Genomic DNA, 20,823 nt, shown 5'->3' with positions numbered 1-20,823 from the left:
ACTGTTGGCTGACATTCAAAATATTTTCAGCCTGAGGGAAGATTTTGCTTTATTTGCTATTGCCAATTTGGGTAGTGGTTTTGTCTCGGAAGATGATCCAGATGACTTAGCATTGAAAGAAAATTATAATAGTAAAGAGTGTCACTAATTTTTTGGGCAAAGCACAGAAATTCAAAGAGGATGGATTTGTGCCAGATGATAAAACCTTCATGGAGCTGCAGGCCAAATATGGCTTTGATAAGTTGAATGACTCCACAAAGGAGTTTATGAACAAAGTAGGAGAAGATACTAAAAGTTCTATTAACCTTTGGCAAGACCAACTGTTTGTGACAGATGAGACTCAGGTTTTCTCTCTCTCTCTCTCTCTCTCTCTCTCTCTCTCTCTCTCTCTCTCTCTCTCTCTCTCTCTCTTGTATGTGTGTTTTGGGTGTGTGTGTGTGTGTGTGAATTTGATATGTAGACTCAGGTTCTCTCTCTCTCTCTCTCCTCTCTCTCTCTCTCTCTCTCTCTCTCTCTCTCTCTCTCTCTCTCTCTCTCTCTCTCTCTCTCTCTCTCTTTGTGTATGTGTGTTTTGGGTGTCTGTGTGTGTGTGTGTGAATTTGATATGTAGACTTATGTTTCCTTAATTATTTTGTTTTGCAAAGTACATTTGAAGTCAAAGACAAATTCTTGCAGCGGCATAAAAGGGAGTATTGTGGCCGAGACACAGCTCTCTCTCACTATCTAAGCAGATTGTCTAAGGCAAAGATTATAGTCTACCACAATGCCATGAGCCAGGAAGGGAAAGTTGTAAATTTTATATTCAAGACATTGTCCCTGTTCCTAGGTGCAATGATTATTCCTAAGAGTTATGAGAAGATTATTTTGATAGAGAAGTCTACTGCCTTAGAAATTTTTGGATGCTACCCTGGTTATGCTGGCAACCGAAGGGGTTACTTTCATACATATGCTACAGTAGCATTGTCTCTAGGCATAGAGAACCCAGAGGAACTAGAAGAGTATGGCAAACACTGTTTGCTAAGGTATAAATGAAAGCCAGATTCACTGGAATCACCAAAGTCATTAGAATGGAAAGATACATTGTAAAAGACTTATCTGTTACATCTATCTATCCAATGATGATTGATAAAAATATTTTGTTCTCTCCATTTGTTTTGTGCTTCTATGGCATTTGAGTTTTTAAATGCTTTGGAATGCTTCAATCTCTTCCTTTCCATATGTCTGAGTGTCTGCATTAGTTTGGATGACCTCAAGGTTTCTTTTTTATGTAGTTGTTATTGCAGTAGCCTTCTATAGAACCATTGGAACACTTCTTGTAGGTTGTTTGCCTTACTTTTTCCACCACCATGTTGTGTGTGCTGAGAAGAGAGAAACATTTGGAGATTAAAGAAAAAAGACCATAAACCACATTTTACCTCCTAGATTGCTTGACTCTTTGATCAAAGTAGAGGCCCCCAACCAATCAATTGGTTTGGTATGCTGATGAAGTCTCCAAGGAAGATTGAAGAGAGAGAGAGAAGCTCCAATCTCTTTAATTTGTAGAGGATTTTTAGAGGATAATAGAAAATAAGCTTATCTTAGAGTAATACCAGCATAGTTTAGTTCTTCACAGATGAGAATACAAAAGAATGAGGGTCTATTTATAGGTGAGGGAGGCTACTAACTGAGTCCAATTGAGTTCTAGAATTTTCCAGCTTCAGTTAAACTGAATTTGGACAAGTTTTGGACCAGCTTGGCTCCCTTTTTTATTTGGTTTGATCTAGGAGAGAGGAGAGATAAAAATATCCTATTATTTTTTTAGTTTAAAACTCATCCACACATGTGAAATAGGCACCTCCTTGAAGGGCCCCTTTCTCCTTACCAATGTGTCAAAAATAAATGATTACTCCAAAATATCTCATTGTTTTATTAATACTTCATAATTTTTAACTAATAAATCTAGTACTTAGTCAACTCTTCATCTTATGTGGGCATTTACTCATTTTTGGGTATTTTCTTTTATTCTTTGGATTTATCTTATCCCAACACTTGGATTAATCTTATTAGTCCATAGAAACCTTAATCCAAAGTTTTTAGAAAATCTTGACCCTTAGGCTAAGGTCTTTTAAATCGTTTTTAATTAATTCCAATTGCACCTTGGAAAATCTATTTTGATTTTCTGTTTCAGGGTAATATTTTTTTGATATTTGTAAAAAAAAATTATCCAAAAATATCCCAATATTAATTTACCACTCTCTAAAAAAATTTATCTCACTAGGCCAAACAAGGAAAAATAATATTTTCTTGCATTCAGAAACATAGAATGATTACAAGGGATTGAAGTAGAGGCTTAATTGATATTCAGACTGAGGAGGAATCTTATATCCTCTCCCACTTGAAAAATGCGAGTTGTCCTCATCTCACAAAGTGGGGGTAATCCTTCACCAACTCTTCTTCTTTCTCCCAGGTGGCGTCTTCTAGAGGAAAGAACTTCCACTTTACTAAGAATTCTCTGAGGACTGTGCTCTTGAGAATCTTCTCCCGAACGTCAAGGATTTCCTCAGGTTGGAGTACCATTTGGCCTTGAGTCGAGATCAATTGTTCATCATCAAGCATGTGACTCGGGCTAGGTATATACTTCTTAAGCAAACTAACATGGAATACATCATGTACCTTGAGATGGGGAGGCAGAAGAAGTTTGTAGGCTAGATCGCCCACTTTCTTTATGATAGCATACGGCCCACAGTATCTGGGAGAGAGCTTCTTATCCTTCCCTAAGGATGAGGAACTTCTTTTTGGTCGTACTCGAATGAAGACCATATCTGACTCTTCAAACTCTCTCTTTGACCTCTTTTTATCTGCATAATGCTTTTGTATGTCTTGGGCTGCCTTTATATCTTTACGGATTGATTGCATCCGTGCTAGTCCATGTCATCAAGCATTTGTCTGCACATTTAGACTCTGATCAATGGGTCAGACCAAGTCAACGGTGTAAGGCAATCTTGTCCATACAAAGCTCTGAAAGGACTCATCCCAATGCTCCGATGATAAGAAGCATTGTAAGCAAATTTGACCAGATGTTATGCAGATGACTTAGCCACTTCTTGGGTTCCCTGCCAACAGCATGATTGAAGGATATCTTCTATTACCTGATTCACCCTTTCCGTTTGGCCATCTCAGTTTCGGGGTGATAGGCTATGCTGAGATCCAAGAAAGTTCCTACTGCTTCAAAGAACGCAGTCCAGAATCTCGATGTGAATTTGGGATATCTGTCACTTACTATCCTCCTCAGTAAACCATGCAATCTGAAGATCTCCTTAAGGAAAACTCTGGCAACATCCACTGTGTAGAGTATGTTTCTTTCACTGGAATGAGATGGGCAACTTTGGTTAGCCTGTCAACTACCACAAAAATGGAGTTGTAACCTGATTGCACTGAAGGTAATCCAGTGACAAAGTCCATACTGATGCATTCCAACTTCATATGTGGATGTCTAGAGGCTGCAGCTTCCCTAGCATCTTGACTCTCTTTGCCTTGACTCTTCGGCACATCAAGCATTTCCATACATGATCAAGTACATCCTTTTTGGGTCCTAGCTAGAAGAAGATTTTCTTCATAGACATATAGGTTTTTATAAACCCTGGATTCTAGCTATCAAGTAATCATGGGCTTCTCTCATAATTCTTCCCTTTATTCCCTCATCATTGGGGATACATAGCCGATTATTATAATACATGCATCCTTCATCTAGTTTGTATCCAAGAACTCAACTTATTTCCTGAGGAGTCTTGCTTTCCTACATTAGAAGGGTAGAAATAAGGGCAAAGAATTTGTCCAGCAAGATTTTCTCCTTTGCTTCATTGATCAATGGATTTGACACCACTGTTATTGCAAGCAAGGAGGCTTTTCTGTGCTGAGCGCATCTGCAACCACATTTTCTTTCCTTGGCCGATACTTTATTTCAAAAAAAATTCCTACAGGTTTGCATCCATCTCCTTTGATGCATGTTGAGATCCCTTTGCCTGAGGATCCACTTCAGACTTTGATGATCTATCACATCAAGGTGAACCTTTGTCCCAAAAGATAATGTCTCCATAACTTCAGAGCATACACTACTGAGAGTAACTCCAAGTCATGGACGGCATAATCTCTCATGTGTTCTGAGTTTTCTGGATTCATAGGCCACTGCATGACCTTCCTGCATCAGAGCACCACCTAAGGCAAACCCACTGGCATCAGTAATAACTACCTCAAAGGGTTTGGTAAAATCTGGCAATTTAAGGACAGGGTTAGTTAGTAAGGCTGTCTTTAACTTGTCAAAGGCACTCTGACACATTGCAGTCCACTGAAAAAGTGTACTCTTCTTGTGAAGGTTAGTTAAGGGGAATGTTATCTGAGCATACCTAGGTATAAAGATCCTATACCATCCGGGTAACCCTAGGAATCCTCTGACTTCCTTTACTGACTTGGGTTCTGGCCATTCTACGACTGCTTGGACCTTTGCGAGGTCAGGAGAAATCCCATCCTTTGACACTATGAATCCCAAGTATTCCACCTAGTCAACAAAGAAAGAACATTTGCTCTTCTTTGCAAAGAGTTGGTGTTTCCTTAGGATTTCCAGGACCTTACACACATGATCTTCATGGTCTGCAGCATTCTTTGAGTATACCAAGATATCATTAAAGAAGACAAGAACAAAATCATCCAAGTATTCTCTGAGAATATCTTGCATAAGATGATTGAATGTCACCGGGGTATTAGTCAATCCAGATGGCATGACTATGGACTCATAATGCCCATAGCAAGTATTGAATGCTGTCTTTGGGATGTCCTGCTCCTTGATTCTGATCTGGTAGTATCTACATTTGAGATCTATCTTTGTGAACATTTGGGTCCCACTTAATCGACATACACGGCTTGCTTCTTTCTGAGCCCTTTTAATAATTTGGAAGTCTTGACTAATTGTAGCACTGGGGATCCGGAAATTCCAATTCCTTGAACTTTATTCCCGTGAAGGTCAAGGAAAGAGATGGTTCCTTTGTGACTGAATGTCAGCCTGATTCTTTTGAAGTCAATCCATTCCAAGGATTCCATCATATATGCCCAGGGGTAGGACTCTCAAACTGGCACTCTATTACTTGGCTAATTCCACTTGCATAGGTTTTCCTGATTTTTGATTTAGGACTAATTTATGCAAACATCCTGGGGAAATAAAAGAATGAGTACTACCTGAATCAATCAAAAGCTTGAATTGCTTACCCTAGTACTCTGCTGGAGTCTAGAGGACTTAGAATTGATGGTTATTCCCCTGATGCTCTATTGCTGCATAGATCTGTCCTTTCTCTTCCTCTACTTCCTCAACTATAGTGACTGCTCTGGCTGCTGCAGTCTGAGATGAAACTCTCTCTCTTTGGTTATTCCAATTCTAGGAGGGAGTTTGGAGACTGCTTTGCATGGAGGCTGCAGGATGAGATGGAACTGGACCATGATTGGATTGAAATGAAGGAGTCAGTCTCTGAACTCTGGGACCCTAGCTTCCTTGGCCCACCAAAGGAGATGGGCAATCCTTGAGCTGGTGCGCCCAAATCCCTAACATCTGAAGCATTTGTTCTCGCTTCGAAGTTCTTTCCTTTGCATTCTGGAGAGAGCCGGAGTTCCTGAGAATGTACTTTGGGGGAAAGGTCTTCCTTCATTTCTGAAGCTTCCCGTCTCCACATTGTGGTTAGGACCTTGGTGTCTCTTTGGAGGTGGAAAGTTGGAAGAACTTCCCAGTGTCTAAAATCTTTTAAAGGATGAGGGAGCTAGCTTTGGCGGGATGAGGGAGCTAGCTTTGGCGGGACTTTCAGGATGAAGGCTTTGGCAAAGTCCTTTGTCATTCTGACAGCTTGATATCATCAAAGAAGACAAGAATAAAATCATCCAAGTATTCTCTGAGAATATCTTGCATAAGACGATTGAATGTCGTCGGGGCATTAGTCAATCCAAACGGCATGACTATGAACTCATAATGCCCATAGTGAGTATTGAATGCTGTCTTTGGGATGTCCTGCTCCTTGATTCTGATCTGGTAGTACCCAGATTTGAGATCTATCTTTGTGAACATTTGGGTCCCACTTAATTGATGTAGAAGTTCATCAATCCTAGGAATAGGATACTTATTGAGATGTATCTTTGTGAACATTTGGGTCCCACTTAATCGATGCAGAAGTTTATCAATCCTAGGAATAGGATACTTATTGAATGCTGTCTTTGGGATGTCCTGCTCCTTGATTCTGATCTGGTAGTACCCAGATTTGAGATCTATCTTTGTGAACATTTGGGTCCCACTTAATCGATGCAGAAGTTCATCAATCCTAGGAATAGGATACTTATTCTTAATTGTTAATTGATTTAGTCCTCTATAGTCAATACAGAGTCTTAACGTTCTATCTTTCTTCTTTTGAAAGAGAACGAGCGCACCCGAAGGTGAGACACTAGGTCTGACGAATCCCTGTTCTAACAATTGTCTTAACTGTTCCTTAAGTTCTATGGCTTTAGGGATTGGCATTTTGTATACACGCTGGGCTGCTGGTGGCTGAGCTCCGGGGGTTAATTCAATCTCATGATCTACTTCACGAGATGGAGGCATCTAAGTCAGCTCTTCAGGAAACACATCTGCATACTCACTTAACCACTCTGGTTCTTTAGCCTTGCATTTTATGTCTACTAGATTCATTTTAACGATATACACAGCTTGCTTCTTTTTGAGCCCCTTTAATAATTTGGAAGTCTTGACTAATTGTAGCACTGGGGATCCAGAAATTCCAATTCCTTGAACTTTATTCCCGTGAAGGTCAAGGAAAGAGATGGTTCCTTTGTGACAATGAATGTCAGCCTGATTCTTTTGGAGCCAATCCATTCCAAGGATTCCATCATATATGCCCAGGGGTAGGACTCTGAACTGGCACTCTATTACGTTCCTATCTAGGCTAAACTGAATAAGGTCAGTCTGAAGGTGAGTGAAAAGAATCTTCCCACTGGCTAATTCCACTTGCATAGGTTTCCCTGATTTTTTATTTAGGACTAATTTACATAGACATCCTAGGAAAATAAAAGAATGAGTACTACCTGAATCAATCAAAAGCTTGAATTGCTTACCCTGGCACTCTGCTGGAGTCTAGAGGACTGAGAATTGACGGTTATTTTCCTAACACTCTATTGCTGCATAGATCTGTCCTTTCTCTTCCTCTACCTCATCAGCTATGGTGACTGCTCTGGCTGCTGCAGTCTGAGGTGGAACTCTCTCTCTTTGGTTGTTCCAATTCTAGGAGGGAGTTTGGAGACTGCTTTGCATGGAGGCTATAGGCTGAGATGGAACTGTTCTTGGATTACCCTGGTTCTGGCGCGAGGGATTCTGGACTGAAATGAAGGAGTCAGTCTCTGAACTCTGGGACCCTGGCTTCTTTGGCCCATCAAAGGAGATGGGTAATCCTTGAGCTGGTGCCCAAATCCCTAACATCCGAAGCATTTGTTCTCGCTTCGAAGTTCTTCCCTTTGCATTCTGGAGAGTGCCGGAGTTTCTAAGAATGTACTTTGGGGGAAAGGTCTTCATTTCTGAAGCTTCCCGTCTCCACATTCTGGTTAGGACCTTGGTGTCTCTTTGGAGGCGAAAAGTTGGAAGAACTTTCCAGTGTCTGAAATCTTTTAAAGGATAAGGGAGCTAGCTTTTTCAAGACTTTCATGATGAAGGCTTTGGCAAAGTCCTTATCATTCTGACAGCTTCAGCCAACCATGGACACTGGCTTGGCATTCTTGACCAATGTGTCCAAGGGTTCGTTCATTCCCCGAATGAACCTGACCCATGAGTTGATCTTCATCTAGAGGTGGTGAATATTTGAGTAGAAGAGCGAAGGCCTGGTGATATTCCTCGATGGTTTTGCTCCCCTACTTTAGCTCTAAGAATTCATTCATTTTGGTTTCCAAAAACCCAGGGGGAAAAAATCTCTTCCTCAAATAGGTTTTAAGGTCGTTCCAGGACTGAGCATTCCTGTCCAGACAGTTGGTGTCACAATGGTTCCTCCATGCCACCCTGGCTGTTTCCACTATTTTCAGCTTGGCAAGAGCCATTTTGCTCCACTCATTGTAGCCTGTGACATCAAAATATTCTTCCATAGCTTCCACCCATTTCTCCACAACCTCGCTCAGGTTCTCCCCTCCTGCTTTAAAGGGTCCTGGGGCTGAGTTCTATGAAGAGCCTTGCAAACGTCAGGGTCAAGCTCATCATCTTCAGAGAGAGGGTTTGGCTGATGGCCACGGTTTCCTCGTCTCATGATTCTGCCAAAAATGATATATTATTAAATTTTTATTTTGATATCATCCACGAGATCCTAAGACTTAAGGGATTCGGAAAACAATTTCTTAAACAAGATAAATGATCTTATGGGAGATCTATGACATATGTCCGGTAAACAGATTTTTCTTTATGAGTTCATCCATAAACAATCACTTATACAACAAGGAATTTTTCTCCAAAAAAAATTTCTTTATTTATATAAAAGTTGCAATATGTACATAGAGCAGCTCGGCTCCAGAAATCGAAATCTCCTCGGGAGACGCATAAGATGGCGGTACTGGGCCATAGCCATGCTCTGATATACAAACGTTCTCTTACTGCCAAGGGAGCTATTATCTTCTCCTTAGGAATAAAGCGACTAAGGAGTCTGTAGATTTGAGTCTGTAGATTTGGCATGAAAATCTAAAATTCCGAGGCGTTGAATGATATAGAATGACACCATGTACCACTTTCAACTTTATCAAAATCAAGGCCAATGAGAGGTTCTGCCTCAGCATTGCACGTTATTCGCAAGAGGCGTGGACATACTACCCTGCAAACCACTTATGCTGTCGTCTCTTCGTTGGGTCAGGAAAATATAAATCCTAGAAAAATGGCATGCGAGTGTGACTCGACTTGTTTGAGTTACAGAAGCAGAAGAGATGAGATGTTCGAAGGCGAGCGCAGTCATGTCCCTGCCAGTTTATCCTTATTAGCTTTCAACAAAGCTCTGATACCAGTTCTTAGGTCCCTGCCCCCTCCGCATTACCCATGCCGGCAGAAGCGATGTCGGCCTCCCGCGCCGCGGGGCAGGGATCCACACTCGGGGCCTCACTTGCGGATGTCCCCCGGGGACGAGAGGCTAGCCCGGGCTGTCTCTCCGAGACCAGGCCGAGAAGACTCCCCTCGCCCAGAAGGCACGGGCGAGGGGACGAGAGGCTAGCCCGGGCGGTCCCTCCGAGACCAGGCCGAGAAGACTCCCCTCGCCCGGAAGGCACGGGCGATTCCGCCATGGGAAAATCTTCTAATGGGGGAAATTACTCTAACGAGTCAAAGTCTTAACTAGGTAAGGTGATCTGATCGAACATGAAGTCACATAGTCAGATCAAGAAGAGACTTGCACTTGGTCCATGGAATCACCACTTTTTTCCTTATTTACAAGGCACAGTTGCTGATCCCCTCCCACAGAACAAGATCTTCTCAGGATTTAAACTAATTAACGTAACTAATCGTATTCAGTTTAGTTCTACAAGGATTCCCTTCAGATAAACATCTAGTCTGGGTAAATATCCATTTAATGATTTTACCAATAAAATTATCCAAAGATATTCCTTCTATCTCATAATTTCTCAACCTTAATTCATTAGGTAGAATTATGGCAAAAATTCTTCTTTTGACACTAAATATTAATTCAAATCCATCTTTTCTTAATTATCATAAAAATTCTTCTTTTTAACTATACATCATACCTTTTTTTTTAATAAACTTGAAATCTCTCTTTTTCTCATTTTAATGAGTGCAATCCAATTATCATGGGAATTCCTCTTTTATCGTAAATTAAATCTATTTAAAATTCTTCTTAAAAATTACATGAAAATATCCATTAATTCCATTAAGCTAAAAATTCCACTTTTCTCATTTAATTATTTGAATTCCAATATGGTGGGAATTCCTCTTTCATCATTTAAACTTATCTATGCAAAAAGATAAATTTAACTAAATTTTCTCTTAAAATTTAAATAAAAATCTCCATTAATTTCTTTACACTAGGAATTACACTTTCCTCATTGAAATATTTGAATTCCAATATGGTGGGAATTCCTCTTTCATCATTTAAACTTATCTATGCAAAAAGATAAATTTAACTAAATTTTCTCTTAAGATTTAAATAAAAATCTCCATTAATTTCTTTACACTAGAAATTACACTTTCCTCATTTAAATATTTGAATTCCAATATGGTGGAAATTTCTCTTTCATCATTTAAATTTATCTATGCAAAAAGATAAATTTAACTAAAATCTTTATTTAATTTTGAAATAAAATATACATTATTTTAGCATCCCAATTTTTCTCTTACTTCATTGGAATACATGGATTTCCATTGTCACGGGGATTACTCTTTTAACATAAAAATGAATTACTATAAGTTGCTCTTTTTTCTAATTAACTATTTATGCATAAACATAAAAATCAAAGTTTCCTTGATTATAATGAGAATCATTCAATTAATCTAGGATGATTAATCCTAGAATATGGTAGGAAGTCATCTTTTCATATTATGAATGAAAATGATTTATGTGTTAATTTTTTTAAAATTTTACGATAGCTCCGCTGCTATTATTGATAATTCTCAATAATTTTGAAAACATAAAGTTTAGTAATATCATATGATAGAATAACCATTAATTGGATCAATATCCAATTAGGGACTTGATTCTTAATTTTTTCATAAATTAAATAGCATTAAAAAACCACTTATTTGGCCTCTAATTTGATAAGCACAGAAATTACTTTTAGATTAGAGATTTGCTTTATGAGAAGTCTAATTTCAATATAGAATAGGTCATAGGAATGACCATTCTCTGGGGAGGAGAGAGAGAGAGATGCTTAAAAAAAATATTATAATTTAAGCATAAATAAAAATTTATGTGTTTTATCACTACAATTCATTAAAGAACTTCAATTGTATTCAAAAGCCATTCAATTGAATGCTTCTCAAGCTTGAGAGGGGTTGAGAAGAGAGAAATATTTAGAGATTAAAGAAAAAAGATCATAAACCACATTTTACCTCCTAGATTGCTTGATTCTTTGATCAAAGTAGAGGCCCCCAACCAATCAATTGGTTTGGTATGTTGATGAAGTCTCCAAGGAAGATTGAAGAGAGAGAATCTCCAATCTCTTCAATTTGTAGAGGATTTTTAGAGGATGATAGAAAATAAGCTTATCTTAGAGTAATACCGGCATAGTTTAGTTGACAGATGAGGATACAAAAGAATGAGGGTCTATTTATAGGTGAGGGAGGCCACTAACTGAGTCCAACTGAGTTCTAGAGTTTTCCAACTTCAGTTTGGCTGAATTTGGACAAGTTTTGGACTAGTTTGGCTCCCTTTTTTATTTGGTTTGATCTAGGAGAGATAAAAATATCCTATTATTTTTTTAGTTTAAAACTCATCCACACATGTGAAATAGGCGCCTCCTTGAAGGGCCCCCTTCTCCTTACCAAAATATCTCATTTTTTTATTAATACTTCATAATTTTTAACTAATAAATCTAGTACTTAGTCAACTCTTCATCTTATGTGGGCATTTACTCATTTTTGGGTATTTCTTTTATTCTTTAGATTTATCTTATCCCAACACTTGGATTAATCTATTGGTCCATAAGAACCTTAATCCAAAATTTTCAAAAAATCTTGACCCTTAGACTGGCTAAGGTCTTTTAAATCATTTTTAATTAATTCTAATTGCACCTTAAAATCTATTTTGATTTTCTATTTCAGGGAAACATTTTTTTGATATTTGTAGAATTTTTTATCCAAAAATATCCCAATATTGATTTACCACTCTCTAGAAATTTTTATCTCACTAGGCCAAACAAGGAAAAATAATATTTTCTTGCATTCAGAAACATAGAATGATTACAAGGGATTGAAGTAGAGGCTTAATTGATATTCAGACTAAGGAGGAATCTTATACACGAAGAATCACAAACAGATATTGATCCACTTGAAAAAATAGAACTTGAACCAAAAGCAAACACACCAACTAATCCGAAATTTGAAGAAGAAATAGAAGAACAAATTTCAACACAACCACCTCCAATGCCTAAAATAGAAGAGGATGATACGGATAAACTACCTTGTACTCCTATAACAAGCGAGGCTCCACCCATTGATGAAGGTGCAGAGGTCTTTCTAGAAATAGATGTATTTGGTGCCATGGATGTAGCTGAGGATGAGGTAAGAACATAATGCCTTCCATACAACAAGAATTGCATAATATGCTCTCAAATTATTTCCAAGATGACCCCCAAAGTCAATGTATAGTCCCTATGAAAGGTTCCTTGCATGAAAGCTCAAATCTTCCACTTATGGGACCCCAAAAAACTGTCATAAGAGTAAATTCCAGCAATCAAGTAGCTTCCATTTAGCAACCATATCGCTCATGATATATGTCCAAAATCCCTTCAAACCTTTCCAACATAAAATCAGGCTGGCATAAAGACTCCTCAAGAGGTAATCCACCATACGATGCTTCCACAAATTCCTCCCCTCATCCTCCATTGATTGGAAAACAGGAAACCCAAGAGAGAGATCCATACTTTAGAACATTATGCAATACATGAATCACTATAGATTCAAGATTGGCGGTAGGCATTCGGGCCTTGAAGATGTTCAGAGGATGGAACATACATCAAGCAAGGGGATGTTAACCCCATTTTGGGATTAACAAAGGCACTCCCTCCATTACAAATGGGAGTAGCACAATAAGTGTCATGTAATAGCATTATAAACATTATACATATTATGAGAAAGCTAGCAAATGACTAAGCTTAATAAGTTAGGGTTTAAGTTTGGGTGTGCAAGTGTGGATAAGTTCCAATTGTACAGAGGTTGTACATAAATGAATTTAAGGGAACAATCCCCCTTTGTGCCAATTGAGTCTTTCTTATCTACTTATTCCCTTGTGCTCTAATCTTGTGTGTGAGAGAGTTAAGAGTAGAATGCATGATTCTTGGTGCATGTGTCTCTTGATTATTATGTTAAGTGAGCAAGAGTGAGAGACATTACTTCTTGGAGGTGAAAACACTGAGAAGGTGATTTAGGATATTAGAGCTAGGTGTGGTGCTAGAGGTCAAAGGGTAAGAATCCCACGATGGTTGTAGTCTATTTCATTGTTTGCTAGAATAGGAGAGTTCTTGAGAGAGTAGAAACAATCCATAACAAAGCTTTCCTCTTGTCCTTTCAATGCCTCTCTCACACACAATGAAGGAGTGAGGCACGGGCTTACTATGCTGCCATTTAGAAAGATTACATCAGTACCCAATGAAAGATGTGAGATCTGCATGTACACCTCCCAAGATAAAATAGACAACACCATCATTGTAAAATGATATAGAAGAAGGTCATTATCACGTAAACATGAGCAATCATTAGCCTTCAGAGTTAAGAAAATATCAGGCTCGCTCTCGCGTGCATCGTACACACACACACACATAACTCTTCCTTTCTGCCTGCCGACACAATCTTGCTTGTGCTTTAGACTTTCTCACTTTCACACATGTACACATACACATGCATGTACATAAAAGAAGGTAATCACATAAAGCACATTTTAATAGGTTAAACCATTAGAAGAAAGCAAATCTTGCTCTCTTTCTCTCTCTCTCTCTCACACACACACCCCCTTCCATGCATTTGTATTAAAAAGGAGCCAAAAGGAAGAGGCATGAGATGTTAAGCGTTAGAAGAAGTAGATCTTGTTGTGCTTCACGCTCTCAAGTTGTTTCACTTGCTCTCATTTCAACTCTTGCACCCCCATTGCTTTCCCCTATTTCTTCTCGTCGGTGAGAAGTAATTTAGGATTAAACCTCACTTTCTCTGAGGCAAGGCTTTAATTAAGTTCTCTCGGACACTCATCTCAACACCCATACCCTCTCTATGACTCTCTCAAGCACATGCTCTCTCTCTTGATCTCTCTCCCAAGCCGTGTTCTCCCAATGGGTAATGGCTTGGAGGTTGAGTAACTTCTCTATCTGTGAGTTATCCCTATGGACGTTGGTCTTTGTCTGGCAGCACGGGACTTCTCTGCCTTTCTTTAGTGAATCTATGTATGGAAAAGATTCTCTCTCTCTCTCTCTCTCTCTCTCTCTCTCTGCACTTGATCTACAATGTTTCAGATCTCTCTCCCTCTCCACTCAACGATGAGATCTCTCTCTCTCTCTCTCTCTCTCTCTCTCTGCACTTGGTCTACAATGTTTCAGATCTCTCCCTCTCTGCACCCTGCTATCAATAACTTCAACTTTTGGAGATCTCTCTCCCAGAGCTCGCTCTCCCTTTGCACTCGCGGTGGTGATTAACAACTTCAACTTTAGAGATCTATCTCCCTCTGCATGCAGAAAATGTATCAAAGCATAGAAACAATTCGGCGACAAGAACTTGCATAGATCACTCTCCATCTACACTCTCTAGAAATGTGTAAAAGCATAGAAACACACGAATTATGGAGATCGATCTTGGCGTCTCCCCTTCACTATGTACAATAAGAAAGAGGCACATTTCTTTCTAGAGGCGAATGCCCATAATCACTTTCAAGGTTTTTTGTATCAACATGGACTCTTTAGTATAATCATGATTGTCAACAGCTGCCGCATCATGATTCATGCGCATTGATTTGTGCATCTCATTGGCAAAATTACGTCAACAAAAAAGTTCTGATCATTATCATTATTTTTCCCCAATTCTACATTTAACTTCACCTGAGCACAATGGCAGCACAACAACAGAGCAACTCTTCACACCCCCACATACCCAAAAGACCCTTTTTTTATCAGTAATGTCACAAAAGAACCTATCAACATTTAATGGACGAGAGAAACCCTGTTCTTCATAAAAAACTGCTGAAGAGGATGGTCTTTGACACCTGCTGCCACATCTTCTAGACAATGGAGTCCCCTACATGTAATCAGTCCAATACTTACATACGGCATGTCTAGTAGTGCATTGGTAATACCAAAAAAATTTGGAATGGATTCAAAACTATTTCATAGGCCTTGCAACATGTTTAACTGGGGAGAGAGAGAAAGACGCTGAAACACCTTATGAGTAATCCATTAACGTCACAAAAGAAACACTCAGTGCTTTGAAAATTTTTCCATCACTAAAGCTAAGTTGGCCATCGCCATGCAAGAAAGAGCTCCACCAACAAATGTTCTCTCCTTTTACTTTCAAACCATACTTGACAAACTACTCAGCAATGTACATGGCAGGAACAGTCTTGAAGATGATACCATCCCACCTTGAATTGAGGTTAAAAAAACCTTTTCCGCTGGGCTTGAACCTAAAACTATATGCCCAATGCATACAAAAAAGCTGTGTTTTCTTAAGTATTAGCATTGTCAACAGCTAACTCTGGAATCTAAATGATGGCCTGAACGCCCAGCTGTTGCATTTCCCTAAGCTGCCATTGAGGGAAGATCTCACCCTCTTCCATCTCCTCTGGGGTGACTTGTTGCATTGCCCATGCATAATAGACCGTGAGGATATCATCCTGAAGCCCCATGGATTTATTATTCACCACAATAACGGTAGTAAACACAGAAATTGAGAGCATAAGGGATAAAGAACTAACCTTGGCACCTTGAGTTATCTTCCCATGTTTGTCGCGCACACAAAATATTTGCTGGGTTTGGAACTGGAAATATATCCCCCACCCCACCCCCCCACACGAGCAAAAAAAAAGCAGAAATACATCAGTTTTTCTGGAATAGACGTGCAGCTATAAAAAGGTCTGTCGGGTAAGAAGCATGGTGATATGGTCATTACTGTAACAATGATGATTGGAACATTGCCCATTAGCTTTGTGTCTTTTAACTCGATGTCAGAAATGTGGAGGATCTGCAAAATCAAATAGTAAATTAAGTGACTATGCCATCAGATGGAATAATAGAAGCTTAACAAAGAAATGGAAAAATTGTTCACTACCTAAAAGTAAACAATATTTTTTGTTCACGAGCACAAGAGAGCACAGGCACACCCACAGTGATTCCTTCTGAGCACAAAAAATCTTATTGGTGAGCAAAGTATTGCCTACCACTGGAGTAGTAAAAGCCATAGCGGGTTCTGGCAGCTGAGGTAACTCCTTTACCGACATGGCAAAAGAGGCCCTAAAGGTACAAGAATTGAAAGCCTACAAAGTCTACAGAAGCTTTCTAAAGAGTTTGTCCAGGAAGCAATTGGTTGAACTTTACCAGCAAGGCAACACAGGTCAAAATAGGGGTTATTTGATGAGCAACTGATTGGTCTTTACCAGAGAGGCTACATAAGCCCCTTCCCTTCGCTTTTCTGACATTGCATTAAAGAGTGAGACTGACAAGCAAATTGATGCAAATTCAGAAAGCCGATTTCTATATTGCGCTGGTTTCCCAAAAAGCTCAGTTTGTTCTAAAGCAGAAATGATAAACATCCACCAGTTCCAGCAGGCAACACTACCTTGTTATCAAAAAAATATCCTTGAGATTCATATGCCCTTCGTTCAGCTCTGCACCGATCAACCACTTCCCGACTACACCTTTTTTGGAGCTCTTCAATGTCTCCCTATAAAAAGGTTGACATGCAAGTTATACCCTGACATACTTTCAAAGTTGCCACTGATTGCAACTTTACAGCACCTTCAAGTAAGCCTGGAGGACACTTCGAGCGTTTTCCTGAACCTCAGCAAGAAAATCTGGAAATGAAAACGTTCTGCCAAAGTAGCAAAACAGAAATCTAAATAAGAGGCAAACAGATGGGGAGACAAGGAAAATTCAACAGCTTGAGGCTTATATTTTGGTTGCAAGAGTTCAACAAAAACTAACGGGTCTCTCCGGCGAATCTCTTTCAGCGCCACAGCAGTCGCCGTTTCACCAAACAAAGACTCATTTAAGCTACACACAAAAACAAAGTCTCAAATCAGTAAAACTTGGGTCACTGTGACTAGGCTGACTCCACCTGAAAAACCACAATGCAAGTATATTTACTCTTGTATCTTGTGCACCACCGGACTATCACTCGTCTCCCATCTCTCCCGCATATCTTCAGCAATCTATTGAGATCCAGGAAGTGCAATAATTCAAGTATACGAAAGAAAATAAACAACGTAAAAATCCGATATAAACTGGTGAAATTCATAAATATGAACAAAATGAGTACCTCTTGTCCTTTGATAACTACAGGGTGCTTCTTAACACCTTTAAACCGCTTGTATATTCGGTTTGATCCAGCCTGTGAGCATATTAGATTTAAATTAATTATATGACGACAAAATTTACTAAAGTATATTGAAACTTTCTGTGTGCATTTATGTACATACTTACATACATATGTATGTATGTGGATGTGCATATATATGCATGTATCTATCTATCTATCTAGCTACCTATCTATCTACGTTTGTATGTATGTATGTATGTACGTGTGTGTATGTATGTGTATGTATGTGCGGATGTATGTATATATGTCTTGTCTATATCCATATTAACATCCATATGTAGGTATATGCATGTGTATGTATGTACATATCTATACATGTAGCTATCTATCTATCTATCTGTGTGTGTGTGTGCGCGCGCGCGCGCGTCTTTCTATATGTCTATCTATCTATCTACCTCTGTGTGTACATGTGTGTCTATAAATATATATGAATACACACACACATACAAATTTACAATATATATATATATTCACCTTTTCTTTCAAATCATCCCAGCATTTCTCCCATGCAGACCGCTTCCTCACAACAGGAACAACAGCAGTACTGCTACTCCTTGGTGCAGTAGAAGTTCCGGAATATTTTGCCTTGGCTCTCTTTGAAGAGGTCGAGGTTAGCTCCTCTTTGACGATACTGTATCCTTGCTTTGCCAAATCAAGTAACTTTGTACCTTTCACTTTGTTGAAGAAAAGCGACGCTGAAGACGAAACTGCCTGGAAGCCCTTGGCAAACTTACTGAAGAGCACTGTTTTACCAGGATCTTCTTTGGGCAGGCTTTTGCCATCAGTTGGCTCATTCCCGTCTTGACCTGCAGCCGATGCATCAGAATAACTACTTCCAGGTGGTGTTCTTGTGTGTTCTTGATCATCACTGGATTTGAAACCACCAATGGATTCTTTCACCTGCCAAAACAATGTTTTTTTCTTTGCTATGCAGCTTGATAAAGTCAAAAAACTAAGACAAACACAACATACCTGTGTGGTGGTTTCCGAAACTTTCTCTTGCGCTTCATGAACTTTCTCCTTTACCACAGCCGAAACCTAGACAACATAGAAGAGAAACCATCCTTAAACATGGTGGACACGGCACAGCCCACACTTTGTCGACAAACTTGATTTCTAGTCCATGAACAACACTCTCCTGCCTGTATTTTTTTTTAACAGCTGGAATGGTCAGACTGTATATGTAAGCCCCCAACAATGAACACACTCACCTGCCTAGCCCTGGCTCCGGCCTCCTCGCGCACCGTACCAACACGTCTGTAAATCTTCTCTGTCGTCTCCTTTGTTCTGCATGCGCCATTGTGCCAGCTCTTCCAACATCAGGCCCCCCCTTCTGTGTGTGGTCCCTCTCATTGAGAGTGAACATCTGCGTGCCTTGTCAAGCACAGATTGTCTGAGCCTAACACAAACACGCTAAGCTAAAAAAGGCCAACAAGGCTAGCTAGCAGGAGCTTGCCGGCGGACTAGCTGCAGGACCATACTTCTTACCTGTGCTTAAGGTCCCCTGCCTTCTCCTTGAGCTCTTGTATTGACTTCTGCAACTCTGGATTCCTGTATAGTGAGAAAAAAAGAGGGTGTGAAAGGCAAAAATCGAGTTAGAATGCGCACAACAAATGTCAACACAAATCATCTTCTCCCTACTTCTCGACTTCTCCTTTCAGCCGTTTAGAGAACTCCTGGAAGATGCCCATGTGGCGCACATGTGGACTGATGTATCGTATTGATAATGGAGCATGATCATAAATGTGTACCTGCTGAAAAAACATGCACAAAAGCTGGGAGAATAATAAAGATCTAAGGGCCATAACTAGCTAACAGAATCACACGATAGAACAATAACTTTTCAGGACAATAAGAAAGCATCTGATATACTAGTATTTCCGAGGGGCATAAGCACGCATTTCACGTGATAATTCTGATATCGACTTTTTATGGCATAAATGATGCTTTGGGGCATAAATGATCATTTCGCATGATGATTTGGGCCGTACATACTCATTCCCGATTTGGGCCATGAATACCCGTTTCAGATGGCGTAAACACTCGATTCACAAGGGTATAAAAACGATTACTCGAGGCGAAATCACATAATCAGGGCAGTACCTGATGACGAGTCCGGTAGAGACGGTACAACTGCGTAGAAGAGCGGCCACCCGCTCGAAGAAGGCGACCTGCGTTCATGGCTGTCTACCGCGAGCAAAGGCCTTCAGCACAGCAGGTAGCTCAGAAGCGCTTTCTAGTACTCCCTTTCAAGGCGTCAACCCTAAGAAATCAGTGTTTCCACACCTGCAATTTACCATCTTTGGGTAACTATCCACATAGACATCAGTGTTTCCACACTTCGACCGGATGATCTTTGGGTAGACATGTCACAACGCATGGACCACGATGTGAAACCTCTCTCATTTTGTTCCTACCAACTAGTTCTACTATAGTTGTTGGTGCATCTAAGGATGCATTTGTGGGTCAACTACTAGTCCCACTCATGTTGTGAGTAACGGCTTGGGCTCCTTCTTATCATCTCAAGACATAGTTGTTGCTCAACTCCAGTTGGTGTGTAACATGGCTGGCATGTCACAAATGTCTTGGAATCATGCCCATCATTGAAAGGTGGAGTTGGGTATCAACTACAATTGACACTCTCTATGTCTCAAATTCCTTCCCGCATCATCAAGAGTCACAATTATGGGTCTACTATGGCTTATAACACAAATGTCTTGAATTCCTAGCCATCATCTAAAGGCACATTTGTGCAGTGTTAACCATAATTGCAGTGTAACCTTGCTCACTATGTCACAAAAATGACTTGGGTTCCTCTCCATCATCTAAAGGTGTTGAAGGTGTACTAGATGTTAAGGCGCTAGCTATATCACCCTAGGCATAATAAGGAATGATTAACTTAGGGTTTCCATGAGATGCTTGTGGATGGTACCCTTATTTCTTATTACTCTTGGCTCCTACTGGACCATGTAAATTTCCCTTTCAGGCACCTCACATCACTACTACTACTACTACTACTACTACTACTACTACTACTACTACTACTACTACTACTACTACTACTACTACTGATGTTGCTACTACTAGCATAGACACTATCAATTAGGATTAAGAATCTTAATCACCTTAACTACTACTACTAGCATAGACACTATCAATTAGGATTAAGAATCTTAATCACCTTAATTAGGTCTAAAAAATCACCAAAAACTCAAAAAGCCAAGACAAATCACCTTTGAGGTCTTGTGAAAAAAAGATGTGAGTTTAGTAAACAAGAGCCACCGTGGGCTTAAAACATGAGTTGTGAACCTAGAGACGTGAGCTATGAGCTTAGAGATGTGAGCTGTGAGCCTAGCAATGTGAGCTATGGGCCTACAAATGATGTGAACCATTAGTCTAAAGGTAGGTGAACCTAATATTGTACCAACCAATTAAAACTACCACATGAAGACTTAAGGACACACGTACTCGTGTCCTATAAAGATTTCCCTATCATAGAATCTATACCACTAACAATAAATTCTAAGGAAAATCTTGATCCTTTGTAATTATTGGATCATTAA

At 39.6% G+C, this 20,823-nt stretch overlaps 1 protein-coding gene across 5 annotated transcripts; it reads right to left on the bottom strand.

Annotated features, from left to right (window-relative positions):
- Window positions 1–15,095: 15,095 nt before the first annotated feature.
- On the bottom strand, window positions 15,096–19,550 carry LOC147624204 (mitochondrial import inner membrane translocase subunit TIM44-2-like). Of its 5 annotated transcripts, none has more exons than XM_086819152.1 (14): window positions 19,364–19,550; window positions 18,902–19,014; window positions 18,749–18,811; window positions 18,472–18,547; window positions 18,233–18,298; window positions 17,735–18,160; window positions 17,201–17,272; window positions 17,029–17,093; window positions 16,867–16,935; window positions 16,681–16,753; window positions 16,502–16,606; window positions 15,836–15,907; window positions 15,642–15,704; window positions 15,096–15,560 (listed from the first exon to the last, which is right to left on the bottom strand). In XM_086819152.1, the coding sequence occupies exons 1-14, from the start codon at window positions 19,439–19,441 to the stop codon at window positions 15,429–15,431; spliced, it is 1,473 nt and encodes a 490-aa protein (XP_086675278.1). In that variant the 5' UTR covers window positions 19,442–19,550; the 3' UTR covers window positions 15,096–15,428. The 5 variants fall into 5 exon arrangements, with proteins under 5 accessions (XP_086675278.1, XP_086675277.1, XP_086675274.1 ...); XM_086819151.1 differs by having other exon boundaries at window positions 18,902–19,035; window positions 19,364–19,539; XM_086819148.1 differs by having other exon boundaries at window positions 17,735–18,298; window positions 18,902–19,035; window positions 19,364–19,537.
- Between the last annotated feature and the right edge of the window lie 1,273 nt (window positions 19,551–20,823).

This window comes from Cibotium barometz, chromosome 25, assembly GCF_041138505.1.
Source record: "Cibotium barometz isolate CiBa-2024 chromosome 25, ASM4113850v1, whole genome shotgun sequence".
Lineage (NCBI taxonomy): Eukaryota > Viridiplantae > Streptophyta > Polypodiopsida > Cyatheales > Cibotiaceae > Cibotium > Cibotium barometz.
This window is presented reverse-complemented; position numbering and strand designations above follow the sequence as displayed.